Source organism: Filicampus tigris, chromosome 2 (assembly GCF_054856515.1).
Source record: "Filicampus tigris isolate MCC_2025a chromosome 2, RoL_Ftig_1.0, whole genome shotgun sequence".
Taxonomy (NCBI): Eukaryota; Metazoa; Chordata; class Actinopteri; order Syngnathiformes; family Syngnathidae; genus Filicampus; species Filicampus tigris.
The window spans coordinates 12651268-12665758 of record NC_141218.1 but is presented as its reverse complement, the minus strand read 5'-3'; the positions used below and the strand labels follow the sequence as shown (position 1 = coordinate 12665758).

The window sequence follows — 14491 nt, the reverse complement described above, 5'->3', positions numbered from 1 at the left end:
TTCTAATGTATTTAATCAGCATCTATGTAAATAAAGGCCCTATGATATTTCAAGAAAAGAGATTGATTTTTTCCACCAAGAATGATTAGAAACTTTTATTGGCTGAGTCAAAATCGAGTATTTTTTTAAGGATAATATTATCGTTTGTTCGTATTACTTTTTTATTTTCATTTTTTTATTTTATTTATTTATTTTTTTGAGGGCGTCCCGGTGGGCGACTGGTTAGCACGTCCGCCTCACAGTTCAGAGGTCGTGGGTTCGATCCCGGCCCCTCCCTGTGTGGAGTTTGCATGTTCTCCCCGTGCCTGTGTGGGTTTTCTCCGGGTACTCCGGTTTGCTCCCACATTCCAAAAACATGCATGGAAAGTTGATTGGACTCTCTAAATTGCCCTTAGGTGTGATTGTGAGTGCGGATCTTTGTCTCTGCGTGCCCTGCGATTGGCTGGCAACCAATTCGGGGTGTCCCCCGCCTACTGCCCGAAGACAGCTGGGATAGGCTCCAGCACGCCCGCGACCCTTGTGAGGATAAACTGTATAGATAATGGATGGATGGATGTTTTTTTTTTTTTATATGGATTCACTTTTACCACTTCAAAATATTACCAGTGACTTAAAATGTGCTGTTTTTCCCAGAATTATTGCACTTTAAATTCGCTTTAAGGGATTTAATCGTAACAGCAACAACAAAAAACAGTATGATTGAACAACGAAGTAATTTCGATAATTGATTAAAAATGCCAATTATTTTTCAGAATAATAAAGTTCAAACGGTGAACTATAAAATATAAAAAATAAATAAAATATTATGGGCGTTTTGTGATGTATTAAAGTTACAGTTAAATGAACGATTAAGTGTTTATTATCATTATTATTATTATTATTATTATTATTATTATTATTATTATTATTATTATTATTATTATAACAAATGATGATCCTTGGTGAGCTAAATGTTTTAGTTGCCGTTTCAAAATGTAGATGAATGTTATATGATTAAATGTCCCATAAAGCGTGTACCTCCAAAGTACAATTTTTAGTATTATTTTTTGATTATTTTAGTTTTGTATTAAAAATTTCAAATAAAACCTTTATAATAATGTCTAATGCAAAATTTAGAGGAAAAAAAGATGAACTCTTTAGTGAAATCATATGCTTAACAAAATGTCATAATGTGTCCATTCAGTGTAACTCAAACACTGTTAAACAGTCGCCTTGTTAACCCCACCACCAAAAAAGTGTGAATGTGTCATGACGTCACAATGTGCTTTCTTCTTTTTCTTCTCTTTTCTTTGCGCATCTTGACACAAGCAGCTCACAAGCAGCTTTCTCCCGCCCTTGCGCCATATGCTTCCACGCTTCCAAGCATCCTTCCTCGGAGGAGACACTTGATTGATCACTCCACGCAACACACGAACAGTGCCACGCATCTGGCCTCCTTCCAAGCCGGGAGGGGGGGGGGGGTCTGGGGGCGGCCATGAATAGCAAACGGGCCCGTGTCAACATGCTTGGTGAAGAACACGCACGCACCGACACGCCATTTGGCGCACAAGCCGCCTTCTTTTGAAGGGCCAACTTCCTGATGAACAATTAAAATGGACAAAAGCACGTATCTACAAATGTTGTCATTTCAAAAACACAATAACAAAAATCTGCAATGTTTTTTCCCCTCACAAAACAGCAAAAACAAAATGTACAGTATGTCCATATTTTTAATACAAAAATACAGAGTAGCCAAAAACGAAGTACTGTGAGTCTAACAAATGTTTTATCTTAAAAACAAAATGCATGCCTCTGAAAATTTTGTGATTTGAAATATATTCAACAAGCTAAAAAAAAAAAAAGCAGCAAAAAAGAAGTCATCTTAAAAAGAACAAAAAAAGCATGTACAGTATCTCCAAATGTGAGGGATTGTTGAACCAGAAAAACAACAAAAACAAAAGGCATGTGCAATGCATTCAGATCTTTAAGATTTCAAATGTACCAAAAGGGACCCCCAAAAAAGCAGAAAAATAACCTGAAAAATAACAAAAAAAAAAACATATGTCTCCAAATTGTGAGATTTTCGGGAAAAACAACAGAAACAAAAGGCATGTGCAGAAGGCCTGTATCCAGATTTTGGGCCCATGCACCCCCCATAAAAGGTGATCTGAAAAAGATCAAAGCAAACACAAAAAACAACATGTATCTCCAAATATTTGGAGATGTTTAATCAATACAAATAACACAGACAAAAAGCATGCACTGCATATCCAGATGTTATGATTTGAAAAAAAGTTCAATCAAAAAAAACAACAAAACCAGAAGCATGTATGGCTTATTGTTGTTAGTTTTTTTCAATCCAGGAAAACAACAAAAACAAAAGCATGAAAATCCAGAACAGGTGATTACAGGTGAAACAACAAAAACAAATATCATGCAGTTAAGCCACTTTTTTTTTTTTATGTTATCTGAAAAACGAAAAAACAAAAAGCATGTGTCTCCAAATGTAGTTATTGGATTTTCTTTGCATACTTTATATATATATATTTGATATATTATATATATTTTTGCAACGCGTACTTTATAGTCATCTTTTTTGCGTCAAAATGCTGTTGTTGTTTTGACCTATAATCAAAAACGAAACCAAAAATTATTTCCCCCCAAATTTTCAAGGCAACATTTGGAGATGCATGCTAATATGTATGAATTACAAAAAAAAACAAAAAAAAAAAAAACATGTGTGAGTGATGTGCACGCTGCCGCCTCACAAAGGAGGTAATGGGCTGTGAGCACACAGGTCAAAGGTCAAGTGGCCACCCCCATTTTATTAGGCCCAGCTCACAACAAGCAACCCACCAAAGGCTTGACAGGGAAGGGGAGCCTGGTCAGTGGGGGGGCACAAGTCAAGTGGATACAAGCTAGTGCTAGAAGTCTACCACACATTCATCATAATCATAATATAAGATATGGAAAATACCACCAGTGGGGTTTACGATTATGATCATTCTGGTTATTGTTATTATTATTTCGCATACAAGACCTGAATGTGTGTGCGCTTGTGTGAGTGAGTGTGTGATTGGGTACATTTTTTAACGTGTGTGTTATTTTGTGTAATGTATGTGCACATGTGTGTATGTGTTCGTGAATTATTGTCTGTGTGTATTATATATTGTGTGTTTTGGTGTGTATTATTTACACGTTGCATTGTGTGAATCGTGTTTGTGTATAATTGTGTGGATACGTATTGTAAATGTATTATTGTGCTTATTATTTCAGTATGTATTGTGTATATTTTGTGCATGCGTTTGTGTGTGTCTTGTGCATTTATGAATGTGTGATTTTATTATTTTTTTGTGTATTGTGTGTTACACGCGTATTGTTGTACTCCTACTACTATAATAGTGAATTAATGAATTACGGCTATTAGTAAATTATTTCTAAGAAAAAAAAAAGTGTATATTCTCACAGGCCACTTGATAAGGGGCACTTGCACAATCCATTGTTGTCCAGATAATAATGCTTGATTTTCACTAAAGTGTTAATCTTCCTTTATGTTTATTTCTTGTGCTTGTTGTGAACATTTTGTTGGTGTAGCTCATTTGACACATGACGGGAGAGAGCAGCCTGTCAGTGGCCAGTGTTTAGGAGGGCCAATATTTAATTTTGTCGGGTAATAGAAGAACCATTAACACATTAACAGTGTTTATTTACGACCATGTGACACTTTTATGTGAATATAAATTAAATGCAAGTAGCATATTGCGCCATGGCGATCCTAACGACCCACCACGAACATTTGGACTAATAAAATGCGGTAATATGAGCTGAATATGATCACGTGGCTTGGGAATGCCGGAGAAAGTTCGGATCAGGATGCAAAAAGAGTAAGGTCGCCATCTGGTGGAAACGCGATGGCACTGCATTTCTGCTGCTGCTTGTTCAGTTTGAACCGTCAGTATATTTTTATTGACTATATATCTATATTTAAAGCATATACAGTATATGATATTTACATTTTTCCAATGAAATAAGAGTGAGGACATCCTTTGCTGGTTTGACATTTTTAATTTATTTTCAAAAATACAAAAAGGAGGGAAAATAAGTTCATGTACACAAACACTATTATTAAAATAGAATTATGTATTGTACAAAATATGTACAGCTGTGTTGGTGAAGGAAGGAAGGCCAAAGTCCAACGGAGTCCTATCTGCTACGTTTGTCCTTGATGGTGTAGTGAAGCACTAGCGGCTGCGCCTGACACACAAACCAAACCTTTCAATAAATACATTTCATATTCACATAATTTGTCAAACATCTTTCAAATACATTTTCATTCTGAGCTTTGGAAACCACTCAAAATGTAAAGCAGCTTGCTAGAAATGCACTGTATGCAAAGTACACAATACATATTCCACCAGCTATCCTCCAATACTTTTGTTTACTTATGTGTATTTTTAAAAATCTTATTTAGTCCCTTGTACTTTAATTATTATTCATATTTTTTCATTTTATGAAAATTATTATTATTTTATGAAAATTATTATTATTTTATTTGTGATTATGTATTAATTATTGAATGTATGTTTTGTTATATTCTATATTTATCATTATTTTTGTTTAATATATTTACTTCAATTATTTGGTTTTCTTTTCATTTTATTTACTGTATGGTGTTTAAATTTTATCTAATTTAATTTACAGTATTTCCATCTTTCATTTACATTACTTATTTGGTCAAAATTTATGTTCTATTCTATGTATCCATCTATTGTTTACTTGTATTTTATTTAGCTATTTGAACTTTATTTTAGTTTTTTTGTTGATTTCATGTGGCACAATTGTGTATTTTATTATTTGTGTTTATTTTCAATTATTTAATTTATTTTTATTTTTATATTTCGGCTATATTGTTTTGTGTATTTCATTTGAATGGATCATTTTATTTATTTATTTGTGATTTTTAGTATTTTCTTTGTCTCATTTACTTTAATTATTTACATTTTATTTATTTTCATCAGATGATATTTTATTTAAAAACATTTTTTTGGGTGTTTATTTTTATACTGTTTATTTTAATAAACCCCGCCCCCCACCCCCAACATTTAATTTACTCACCTTTCCAAACCAATGTGATAACCATAAGCGCTTCATGGTCATGTGATCGGGCAAAAACTCGTTGTTGAACAACATCTGGACCTGCAACACAAACACAACAACAATAATAATAATCATAAATAATTCACAAATAAAGAGGAAGTGAGAAAGTGCGTGCCACCTACCTGATGTTTTTCCACGTTGAGTCGATGACAAAGCACTTTACGTAGATGCCTCACCTCCGCTCGCACAGAACAGCGCACAAACTTCTGCTGCGCGCACACACACACGCGCAAGCACGCACGCACACACAGAAAGTTGTTGAAATCAATTTAAATGTTTTCAGAACTTGATGAAGAATGCCAAATATTTCTCGATAAATATACAGTTGATATAAAAAGAAGGGATGCCGATTTCCGTGAAAAATTTCGTGATCGGAATATTCTATCAAAGCCTTTTAGTCCCGATCAAAACACCCGATCACCCGCAGCTCATGCTTGGCTGCCGCGAGACGAAATGGGAAAAAAGTTGATTTGTTTAATCACCACGTCCCTTTGTCCAAAAGCATCACTCGCGCCAAACTGTTACTAAAAGCTGGTAAATTCAATTTTTTCAGTTATCTTTGTGACTGAGTAATTGTTGTATTGTGCCAGCAACGGTTTTGTATTTCTTCATGCTTTTGAAAATATATATAGATTTTTGTCAAAATTATGGCAATAATATGGCTGTTTTTTTTTTTTTTTTATCGGTATCGGTGTCATAAAACCTGATCGGATCATCCCTAATAGAAAGTCTACACACCCTTGTTCAATTGCCAGGTTTCTGTGAGACCAAGATAAATTAATTCAAAAGCTTACTGGAACATCTGAACTTTATTAATCAGAGTCACTTTAAATGGTGGAAAGTGTGTCCTTACTTCTCTTAACGTAAGTTTGAATGGGAATGATTCATTCTGAACAGGGTCACATCCCAGTTATAAGGGGGTGTGCACATTATGCAACCACTTTATCTCAGTTGTTTAGGTTTACTGTCTCTTAAAAAAAAAAAAAAAAAAAAGGTAATACAACATCAATGACGACAACTGAGTTGTACAGTTTATATGCCACATTAATGGCGGAAAAATGTTGCTTCCTCTGATTAGCTCCAAATAAAGTTCAGGTGTTCTAGCAGGCTTTTGAAATGAAATAAAATTTTGGCCTCATTTTTTTATATCACAAAAACCTGGCATTTGAACTCTTTATAGGCAATGTATATTATAAATATATATTAATAAGTTACATTAAAAAGTTTTGTTTTGCGTGTATGTGTGCGACTGACCTGTAATGCGAGTTTCGTCTTGTCTTTCCCCGCGAGTGACGAACTGCACAATTAAAAAAACAAAACAAAAAACAATTGATAACAACTCAACATAATAATTCACATTTTGAAAGCGCGCATCTCACTTTAGTCGTTCTAAACACAACGACACTTGCTCGTCGTATCTGTAAAAGTGAGCCTTGGAGTGGTCGAAGCTGGTGTACGGTAAACCTGACGCATCTGATACACAATCTGGAACAAACAAGACACACACACACTACAGTGTCAACAATCATAATGAAATTCATTAAATATCAATTGCATTCATGTTAGCAAGCACATGCTAACATACACATAGCATGCAGTTGAAAGCATAATGGCTAATCACTGTCACGGAAATGACCACAGCGTCTTCACTGTCTGAGTAGTTTTATTATACTTTATTTTTGTATACAGTGTTAAACTTCTTTTTACACATGACAGGTAAAAATGATAAATTCTTTAAAGTAAAAAAAAGTATTATTTGCTACTTTTTCTCATGAAAATATAGGATTTTAGTCCCTTCAAAATTATATTTTTCTTTAAAAATAAGTGATGACTATTTGGAAAATATCTGACTATCATTTTTTTTTACCTATTCAGAAAACAAGAAATAACATTTTTGCAAGCACGGTGGTATTTTTTAATAAATAATATAACAGAAAGTTAAAAGAGACTTAGTTAGGTGCACTATCAAGCTAATGATTGATGATTTTTTTCCCTGCAAAATATACAACTATTGTCATACGATCACAAATTTTACGATTTATTTTCTCAAAATGAGGCAATTTTTTGACAAATACATTTTTTTCTTTTCAATCTACGCAGTATTTTTTTAACTATTCCTTTTTTTTAAAAATAGACGCAAATATTAGAATTATTCTTCTCAAAATATATTATTTTTTTGTTGAAAAATGTATAACCATTTTCGATTCCCCCCCACAAAATAAAAAACATTTTTCTCTAATGATTATTTTCCCTCCAAAAACCAGTTTTTCATAAGATGTTTGACAATTTTTTACAAGATTACTTTTTCTCAAATACATTTTTAAAAAAATATATCACTATGAATGTTTTCCTACAAAAATGACTTTTTGTATTTTTCCCACAAAAATGGAAACGTTTTTTTCTCAATTATGTTTTTTTTAGCAAGATTCTGATTTTGTTCCTCAAAATAGACAACTTTTTCCTCAAATATTATATTTTTTGGTAGAAATATGACTATTGTTGTGAAATAGTTTTTTTTTTTTTACTATTCTATGAAATATATAACTTATTTGCATCACTACAGTTTTTTTCTAGAAAATATGCAACTTTCTCTCTTTTTCTCAAATTTATGACTTTCTCCCCTATAATGACTGAAACTATCAACTTAAATTGCAACTCTTTCTCTGGAATGCGACTTTTTCCCCATCAAATATACGACTTAATTTCTAAACTTTAGAGCTGCGAGTGATGTTAACAAAAACTCTTCCGGTTACATTGGCACGAAAACTCACACGCAGAAAATGCTATTTATCCCTATGGGTTGATTACATAATGCAAAAACAGACCAACCACAAAGTTAACAATCAGACCATTAACTCCGCATATTCGCATCCTTACCGTCTCCTGCTGGTTGAATAACCCTCTCCAAGCCCCGCGACTGATAGAACTCCTTTATTCTTTTGTCTTCGCCTGTTCGAACGCAAGCACGATGAGCATGATTTGCATTATTTTGACGTTTGGACAGGCACAATGAGAAGGAGTTCACATACTTTCTTGTAGGCCGGGCACCAGTTTGTAGACGATGTCCTGCATGACACGGTCCAGCTTGAGGTTGAGCAGGGGTTGCGTCTCGTGGATTTTGATGTTGCACATGGGACAGTACTTGCTGGTCTGAAGGTATTTGACGATACAACTCTTACAGACTGGAAAGTACACACAAAGAGACATAGAGGACAGTGTCACTATTCGATTAATTTCCACGTAAATGTTTCAGAAATTTTTTGAATTAAAAAAAAATGTTTAACCCAACTTAAATTTTCAGACTTTTTTTTTGGGGGGGGGGGGCAACTGTCCTCCAAATTTGGGGTGAAAATTCTGGTTTCTGTTGTCATGCTTGAGCCAAAGCAAATTGTATAACTTTGGCACAATCTGGTGGAATCTTGTTTTTAGGTTAAATTAATTGATATTTTTATTTTCCATCTCCTTCGCTGCAACAATATACCAACAATATACCCTACATGTTATTATTGTGTATAAATGCAAAAAGGTGAATTTATTTAAAGACTTAATAGCATTTGTGTATTTGTTCACCTATATCTGATGCCAAGTCAGTATGGCTAGTATGCTAGCTAATAGTGTTGCATGGGACCGTACCGTGATTTTTCGGCGTCAAAAACAACTCCATACCATTTTTTTTAAACACCGGTATTTAAAAAAAAAAAAAAAAAAAAAGGAAGAAACCCCCCCCCACTGCCCTCCACACTCAAAATCAAGTACACATACGCCTGTCGCGTTGGGGGAATACGGTACAAAAGTTAAACCCTCATGGGAAATGTACTAGTTGACTTCAGGCAAAACACTACCGCTCTTGTCCATATGGCGCCGCCATAATCAACGAAAACTGGAATTCGCTAGTGTTGCTTTAACAATTTGACGAGGCATTCGACTAGTTGGGAGCGGACGAGAGAGGAATAGACACACAAACACACACACACACACATACACACACACACACACACACTCAAAGCAGCGAGAGTCATTATCAATTAAATGAACATATTTTCTAGACAGTAATGGTGCCATTGTATATATCAATATCAACAATGGATGACATGAAATGTAGTCAAATTGGTCAAGAATATGGCATGTAATGTAAAAATAATTAAAAAAAAAAAATACATATACACACACACACATATGTACATACATTGACATGTATACATTATAAATGTAGGCATTGATCTCATTATCATTATATTTTAAAAATCCTTCTTAATATCAGAATTGGCAAATTCGGTGTCCAAAAAGCATAGACGCTATACAGCTGCATACCCGACCATGAAAATGATCATAACCTGCTCAATACTGTATTACAGTAGATGTCACACTATCAGCTCAATAAACCACTGTGCACATTTTTTGATGTCTAAAAAGAAAAAAATAGGAACTAGTTTTCTTAAATCTCTTCTTAAATTTCTTATCTCACTCCCCCACAGGTTTACAAACAAAAGCATATCCGAATATTTATTAATTGAATTAATAAAAAAAAAAAAAACATAATTTGAAGTTTTTTTGTCAATTTTAATTTACCTGCTTTTGCTGACTTTTGTCGAGGTACCGTTTCGGTACCGGTGTCGAGGTACTTTATGCAGGTATAGTATCAAAGTCAAAATTTTGGTAGCGTGACAACACTACTAGCGCTACTGTTAAAGAGCCTTGTGTGAAGGTGATTTGTTTGTGTGGAATTATTTACTGAATACAGTCGTCGTCTATGTTACATGGGTTCATGATTGCGTACATGCTAGATGCATGGTATTGGTGCTTCATTGTTCTCATTTTACATGATTTGCCACCATTTTCTGGCATCAATGCACAACTACAGACACATTATATTGTGAGGTGGCACTAATTATTTTCAGATTAGCGCTTTTTGCAGCAGCGATTGGTTCCTGTCCCCCTTGAATAGTGGGGATTCACTGTAGTTTATTTATATATTTATTTTACTTGGGCTCAACATATTAATCAGCCGGCCAATTATTCAATCCACCGATATTAGCTATTTTAGCAACATAGCAAAATAAGACAAAGCTAATGACATTCAAACCTGCTCTCCCCCAAAAATGGCCAAAAAAAAAAAAAAAAAGATTTTTCTCTCTCTCTCTGTTGTAAAGTTAAATACTAAAGGACCAAGTATTGTAAACCGGTCAAAGGTTCTGTCCGTAATTCATATCTTTATTGTTTTAAGTGTTAAGGGCACTGATAAGTTATTTTATTGACTCCATTTTTTTTTTTTAAACAAATCGGACGATTAATCGGTTATCGGAAATTTACTCTGCCAAATATCGGTTGCGCCCTATTTTATTTTTTTTTTTACAATACATTTTTAATAGAATTTTCAAATGTACACTTTAGATCCGGGGACCTGGTGCTTAGCATGTCTGCCTCCCACTTATGAGGTTTAGGGTTTGGATGTAACATATATTCACATGTATACATTATGCTTATACAGTATAGACATATACTCCAAGTATTCCGGGTTCCTCCCACAATCCAAATTCATAAATGTTTGGTACACTAAAACTCTAAATTGTACTTAGGTCGTTTTTTTTTTTTTATATCACTTCTCTTGCCAACAGTCAGCAGGGATAGGCATGAGTAATTGCACTATAGAAGAGGAATGGACAGACAGCTCCTCCAAAAGTTTTTAGTTCGGAGATGATGTTAGTGATGAAATGTTATTTCCCAAAGCAAAATGTCAGGGGACTCACACGTGTGCAGACACTCGGTGATGGTGGTGGCGTCGATGAAGTAGCCAGCACAAAGGTAGCACACGATGTGTTCGTTCAGGTCCTTGATCTTTAACTTCACCTCCTCCTGGCGACATGGACATCGAATTAATAGAGGAACTGTTTCATTGACAGTACCTCGCACATAATCATCACACCTCACATCGTAACACATCATAGCGATGGCAGGAGATATATCGCATGTTCTCATGCCTCAAACTCATAGAATGGATTGGTACTATGACAGATACCGCTTGATTTATAACTTCCAGGTAGTAGCCATGTCAGTTGTGAGGATATACTTTATGATAAACGTGAGTGACCAAACTTGTAGCCGACTTCAAATCATGCTCTGTTCAGTGAGGGTGATGGGACGGCCCCTCTGCAAGATGTCTGGCAAGCAGTGTGTTTCGTTTCCTTTAGTATTGTTTAACTTCTACAACAGAGAGAACAATCTGCAAAAAGGGCCAATTTGTTTTCGGGCAGGGGGGTGGAGGGGTGTTTGAAGGTCATTAACTTTGTTTTATGTTGTAATGTGTTAAAAAAGGTTAACAAAAAAGAAACATTGGCAGATTTTGGTGCCCGCTGAATATGAAAGATCGCTAACATTGGCCGATTTAAACATATGTGTTAAAATACGCACACACGAGAAGAGGACCTTGAAAAAAATGCATAGTAAATCGCAATATTGAGGAGGGAAAAAAATTAGATCATTTTTCAACATCATTTCGCCCTACTCGACAAGACTAACACATTTCTCTTGCTTGCTCGTTTCACTCGTTTCAAACATGTCGTGGTGTTTTTGTGGCGGTGACGGTCCCGGTCCCTTTTGTCACCGTGGACGTGCACTGCTGTGTGAATGAGCATGAACTTCGACCTCCTCCTGGAAGGAATGACGGACGTCGGGGGGGAGAGGGGCCGGGGGTCGAATCACTTTTACTACCTCACGAAACTAACGCATCAAAATGAAAACATGTCACTGAACTAAGTTGGAGTAGAACATTCTGCACTTTTACAGCTCGGAGAACGAGCGGCTAGCCGGTGACAGACCACACGGGCGGGTGTGCTCAGCTAGTGGCAGGGAGCTCCGTACAAGTGTTTACATTCTCCAAAGCCGAAAAAAGCGAAGCATCACCGGGTGTGGAACTGGCCAACGCAGCCTCTCCTTTCATATCCCGGAGAAGTGCGTCGCGTGGGGCTGAATCACGGGCACCGTAAGACACGCTCACTCTGCCCCAGCATCTCGTTACTTCCCCCTACAACCACCTTCTCGGATCTCCCCATCAGCTCCGCGACAACGAGTGAGCGAGCGAGGGTCCGCTTCGTGAACGCTTCGAACGAGGGTCCACTTCATGAACGATTGAAGCGGCCACCCGCCCGCGGCTTCTCCCGAGCGGTCGCCCCTGCGAAGCACGTCCCGCTCACCTCATTCCTTAGCGGGTCCAGCTTGTAGACTGTCTGCAGCTGGTTTCGTAGCCGCATCGCTATGGCCATCGGACCTTGCTCCGCCATCTTTGGGAATTACGCTGACTTCCGGGTAAACCGGAAGAGTCCTTTTAGCGGACCCCCATAGTAGAATAAGGTGAAGAAGGGGCGAAAGCAACTCGAGTTAGGTATTTATTAATTTAATTTTTAAGTAACACACACGTTTAACAAATATTTGATATAAACAATAACTATCAATAATGAGGTTGTTTTTTCACTAATAGTTGACTGGAAGTGGTTAAATCAGTAATTTAGCCATATTAGCTGTTAGCAATCAGCAATATTAGTTATGCTTTAAAAATCAATACGTGATATTAGCTGTCATTAGTTTTGTATGAAATGTTATTATGTAGACAGAAAGCCATCTTTAACAAGTTAATATTGTCCAATTTAAAATTAATATGCACTGCATATTACGTATTTTGAATGTATTATTACTGCTACTAAAACAAATAATAGATGCAAACAATACGTTTATGTCCATTTAAAAATGAATGTATACTGTTTGTTATTTTGCTTTTATTATTATTGTTCATGTTTGCAAAAAATAAATATAACATTCTAACTATGAAATCTGTAAAATGTTGACATTTATTGCCTATAGCAACACTTTTGTAAAATAAATGAATGATAAAATCATAAATTTAAAGAAATATTGCATTTAAAATTGGTGAAAAATGAAAACGAACCTAGGTAAATGTTGGCTTTAGCTAAAGCTACGCAGTTGTCCCTCCATTTTCAGTTGTGTTTAAGATTTAAATCCCTTTGAGATGGTCTACATTTAGAGTTTGAAAACCTCCCCCCATAATTTCATAATTAGAAATCAAATGATTGATTCGTGGATTTGTTTATGAACTTATTTTTTCATAAATACAAAAACCTGAACGTATGTTACCCCTACGTAGGCTACCTTTAGTGTTAAAGGCTTTACATAGAGCATGCCAAGTCAATCCAAGCAACTGAGAGACGGAAGTAACCGCTTTAATGACACATTGGCCTTGTTTCAAAGGCACTTTCACTTTGGATTGCCTGCTTTGGACTGTTTGGACAATAGAGGGTGCTATAACCACATAGTTGTTTGCGGACCTGCTGATGTACTGTACAGTGCTGAACATCAAGTGTCATCCAGTGAGCAGCAGACAGACACCTTAAACCAAACTTCATACTTCTTTTTAAATGTAAAATATGCATGTCGAAGACAGAGAACTGTTGATGACATATTAATCCGCCAGAAGGGCGTGTTGATGCTGTGTAGGCTTATGTGGCCCTGCCCAGATTAGATTTATGTGGGCTGTGATGTAGGCACTGCTGCTATTCCAGCTATGTACGTATCAAAGGGAAGAATGTGATAACGCCGCACCTCCAGGTGTTCTCTTGACACGTCAAACTGGCATCGAGGCCCCAACACTACTTAAAAACACCCTTTTTTTTTCTTTTATGGTATGGCAGGAGGAGCTTTTTTTCAATCAGGGGTGGAAGGCTCTAGATCAGGCGATTTGGTTGCCCCGTTAAGTCAGTTGAATCCCTCAAAAAAAAAAAAAGAATCCAAATAAATGCAGGCTCTGGCTATGTGGCCAAAGATGATACTGTATATAATATTCAACATACGGTACTATTTTTCTGAGTCCTCTGTAAATTTCTGAACTTCAGATTCTGGGATGGGAAACGGGCTGTCACTTGTATAGTGCTTTTTTACCTTTAGTACTCAAAGTGCTTCACATTGTACCTCATCTACTTGCTGATGACCTGGGGGTTCAGTATCTTGCTCAAGGATACTTTGACATGGTCACAATGGGGATGGATTCCACAGCCTCTGGGATGGGAAATGAGCACTCTACCACTGAGCTACGTCACCTCCAGGGTGTTTTTGCAGGAGGTGAAGTCTTGTTTCATGTGCATGGCCCAGTGTTCCACTGATTAATCAGGACAAGTACTGAGTGCAATAATGGACACACTTGTCACAATTGAAAGTTATGGTTGTTCTTGAGTCATTTTTGTACTTAACTTAAAAATGCCCAAAATGACGTTAGCCCACAGTAGTTCCCAGTGGCTGTTCATGTTGCGAACGTGGTACCCTGTCATTCATAGAGCGACTGAGTGAGCAT

At 36.2% G+C, this 14491-nt stretch overlaps 1 protein-coding gene across 3 annotated transcripts; it reads right to left on the bottom strand.

Annotated features, from left to right (window-relative positions):
- Positions 1–4024: 4024 nt before the first annotated feature.
- Positions 4025–12481, bottom strand: pcgf1 (polycomb group ring finger 1). 3 transcript variants are annotated; one of them, XM_086021351.1, is made up of 9 exons: positions 12327–12481; positions 10884–10986; positions 8166–8318; positions 8014–8085; positions 6516–6621; positions 6391–6433; positions 5259–5345; positions 5095–5175; positions 4025–4233 (listed from the first exon to the last, which is right to left on the bottom strand). In XM_086021351.1, exons 1-9 carry the CDS (start codon positions 12411–12413, stop codon positions 4183–4185), a joined length of 783 nt encoding a protein of 260 aa, XP_085877477.1. In that variant the 5' UTR covers positions 12414–12481; the 3' UTR covers positions 4025–4182. The 3 variants fall into 3 exon arrangements, with proteins under 3 accessions (XP_085877477.1, XP_085877460.1, XP_085877469.1); XM_086021334.1 differs by having other exon boundaries at positions 10884–10989; positions 12327–12480; XM_086021343.1 differs by having other exon boundaries at positions 5259–5342; positions 10884–10989; positions 12327–12480.
- Positions 12482–14491: the final 2010 nt, after the last annotated feature.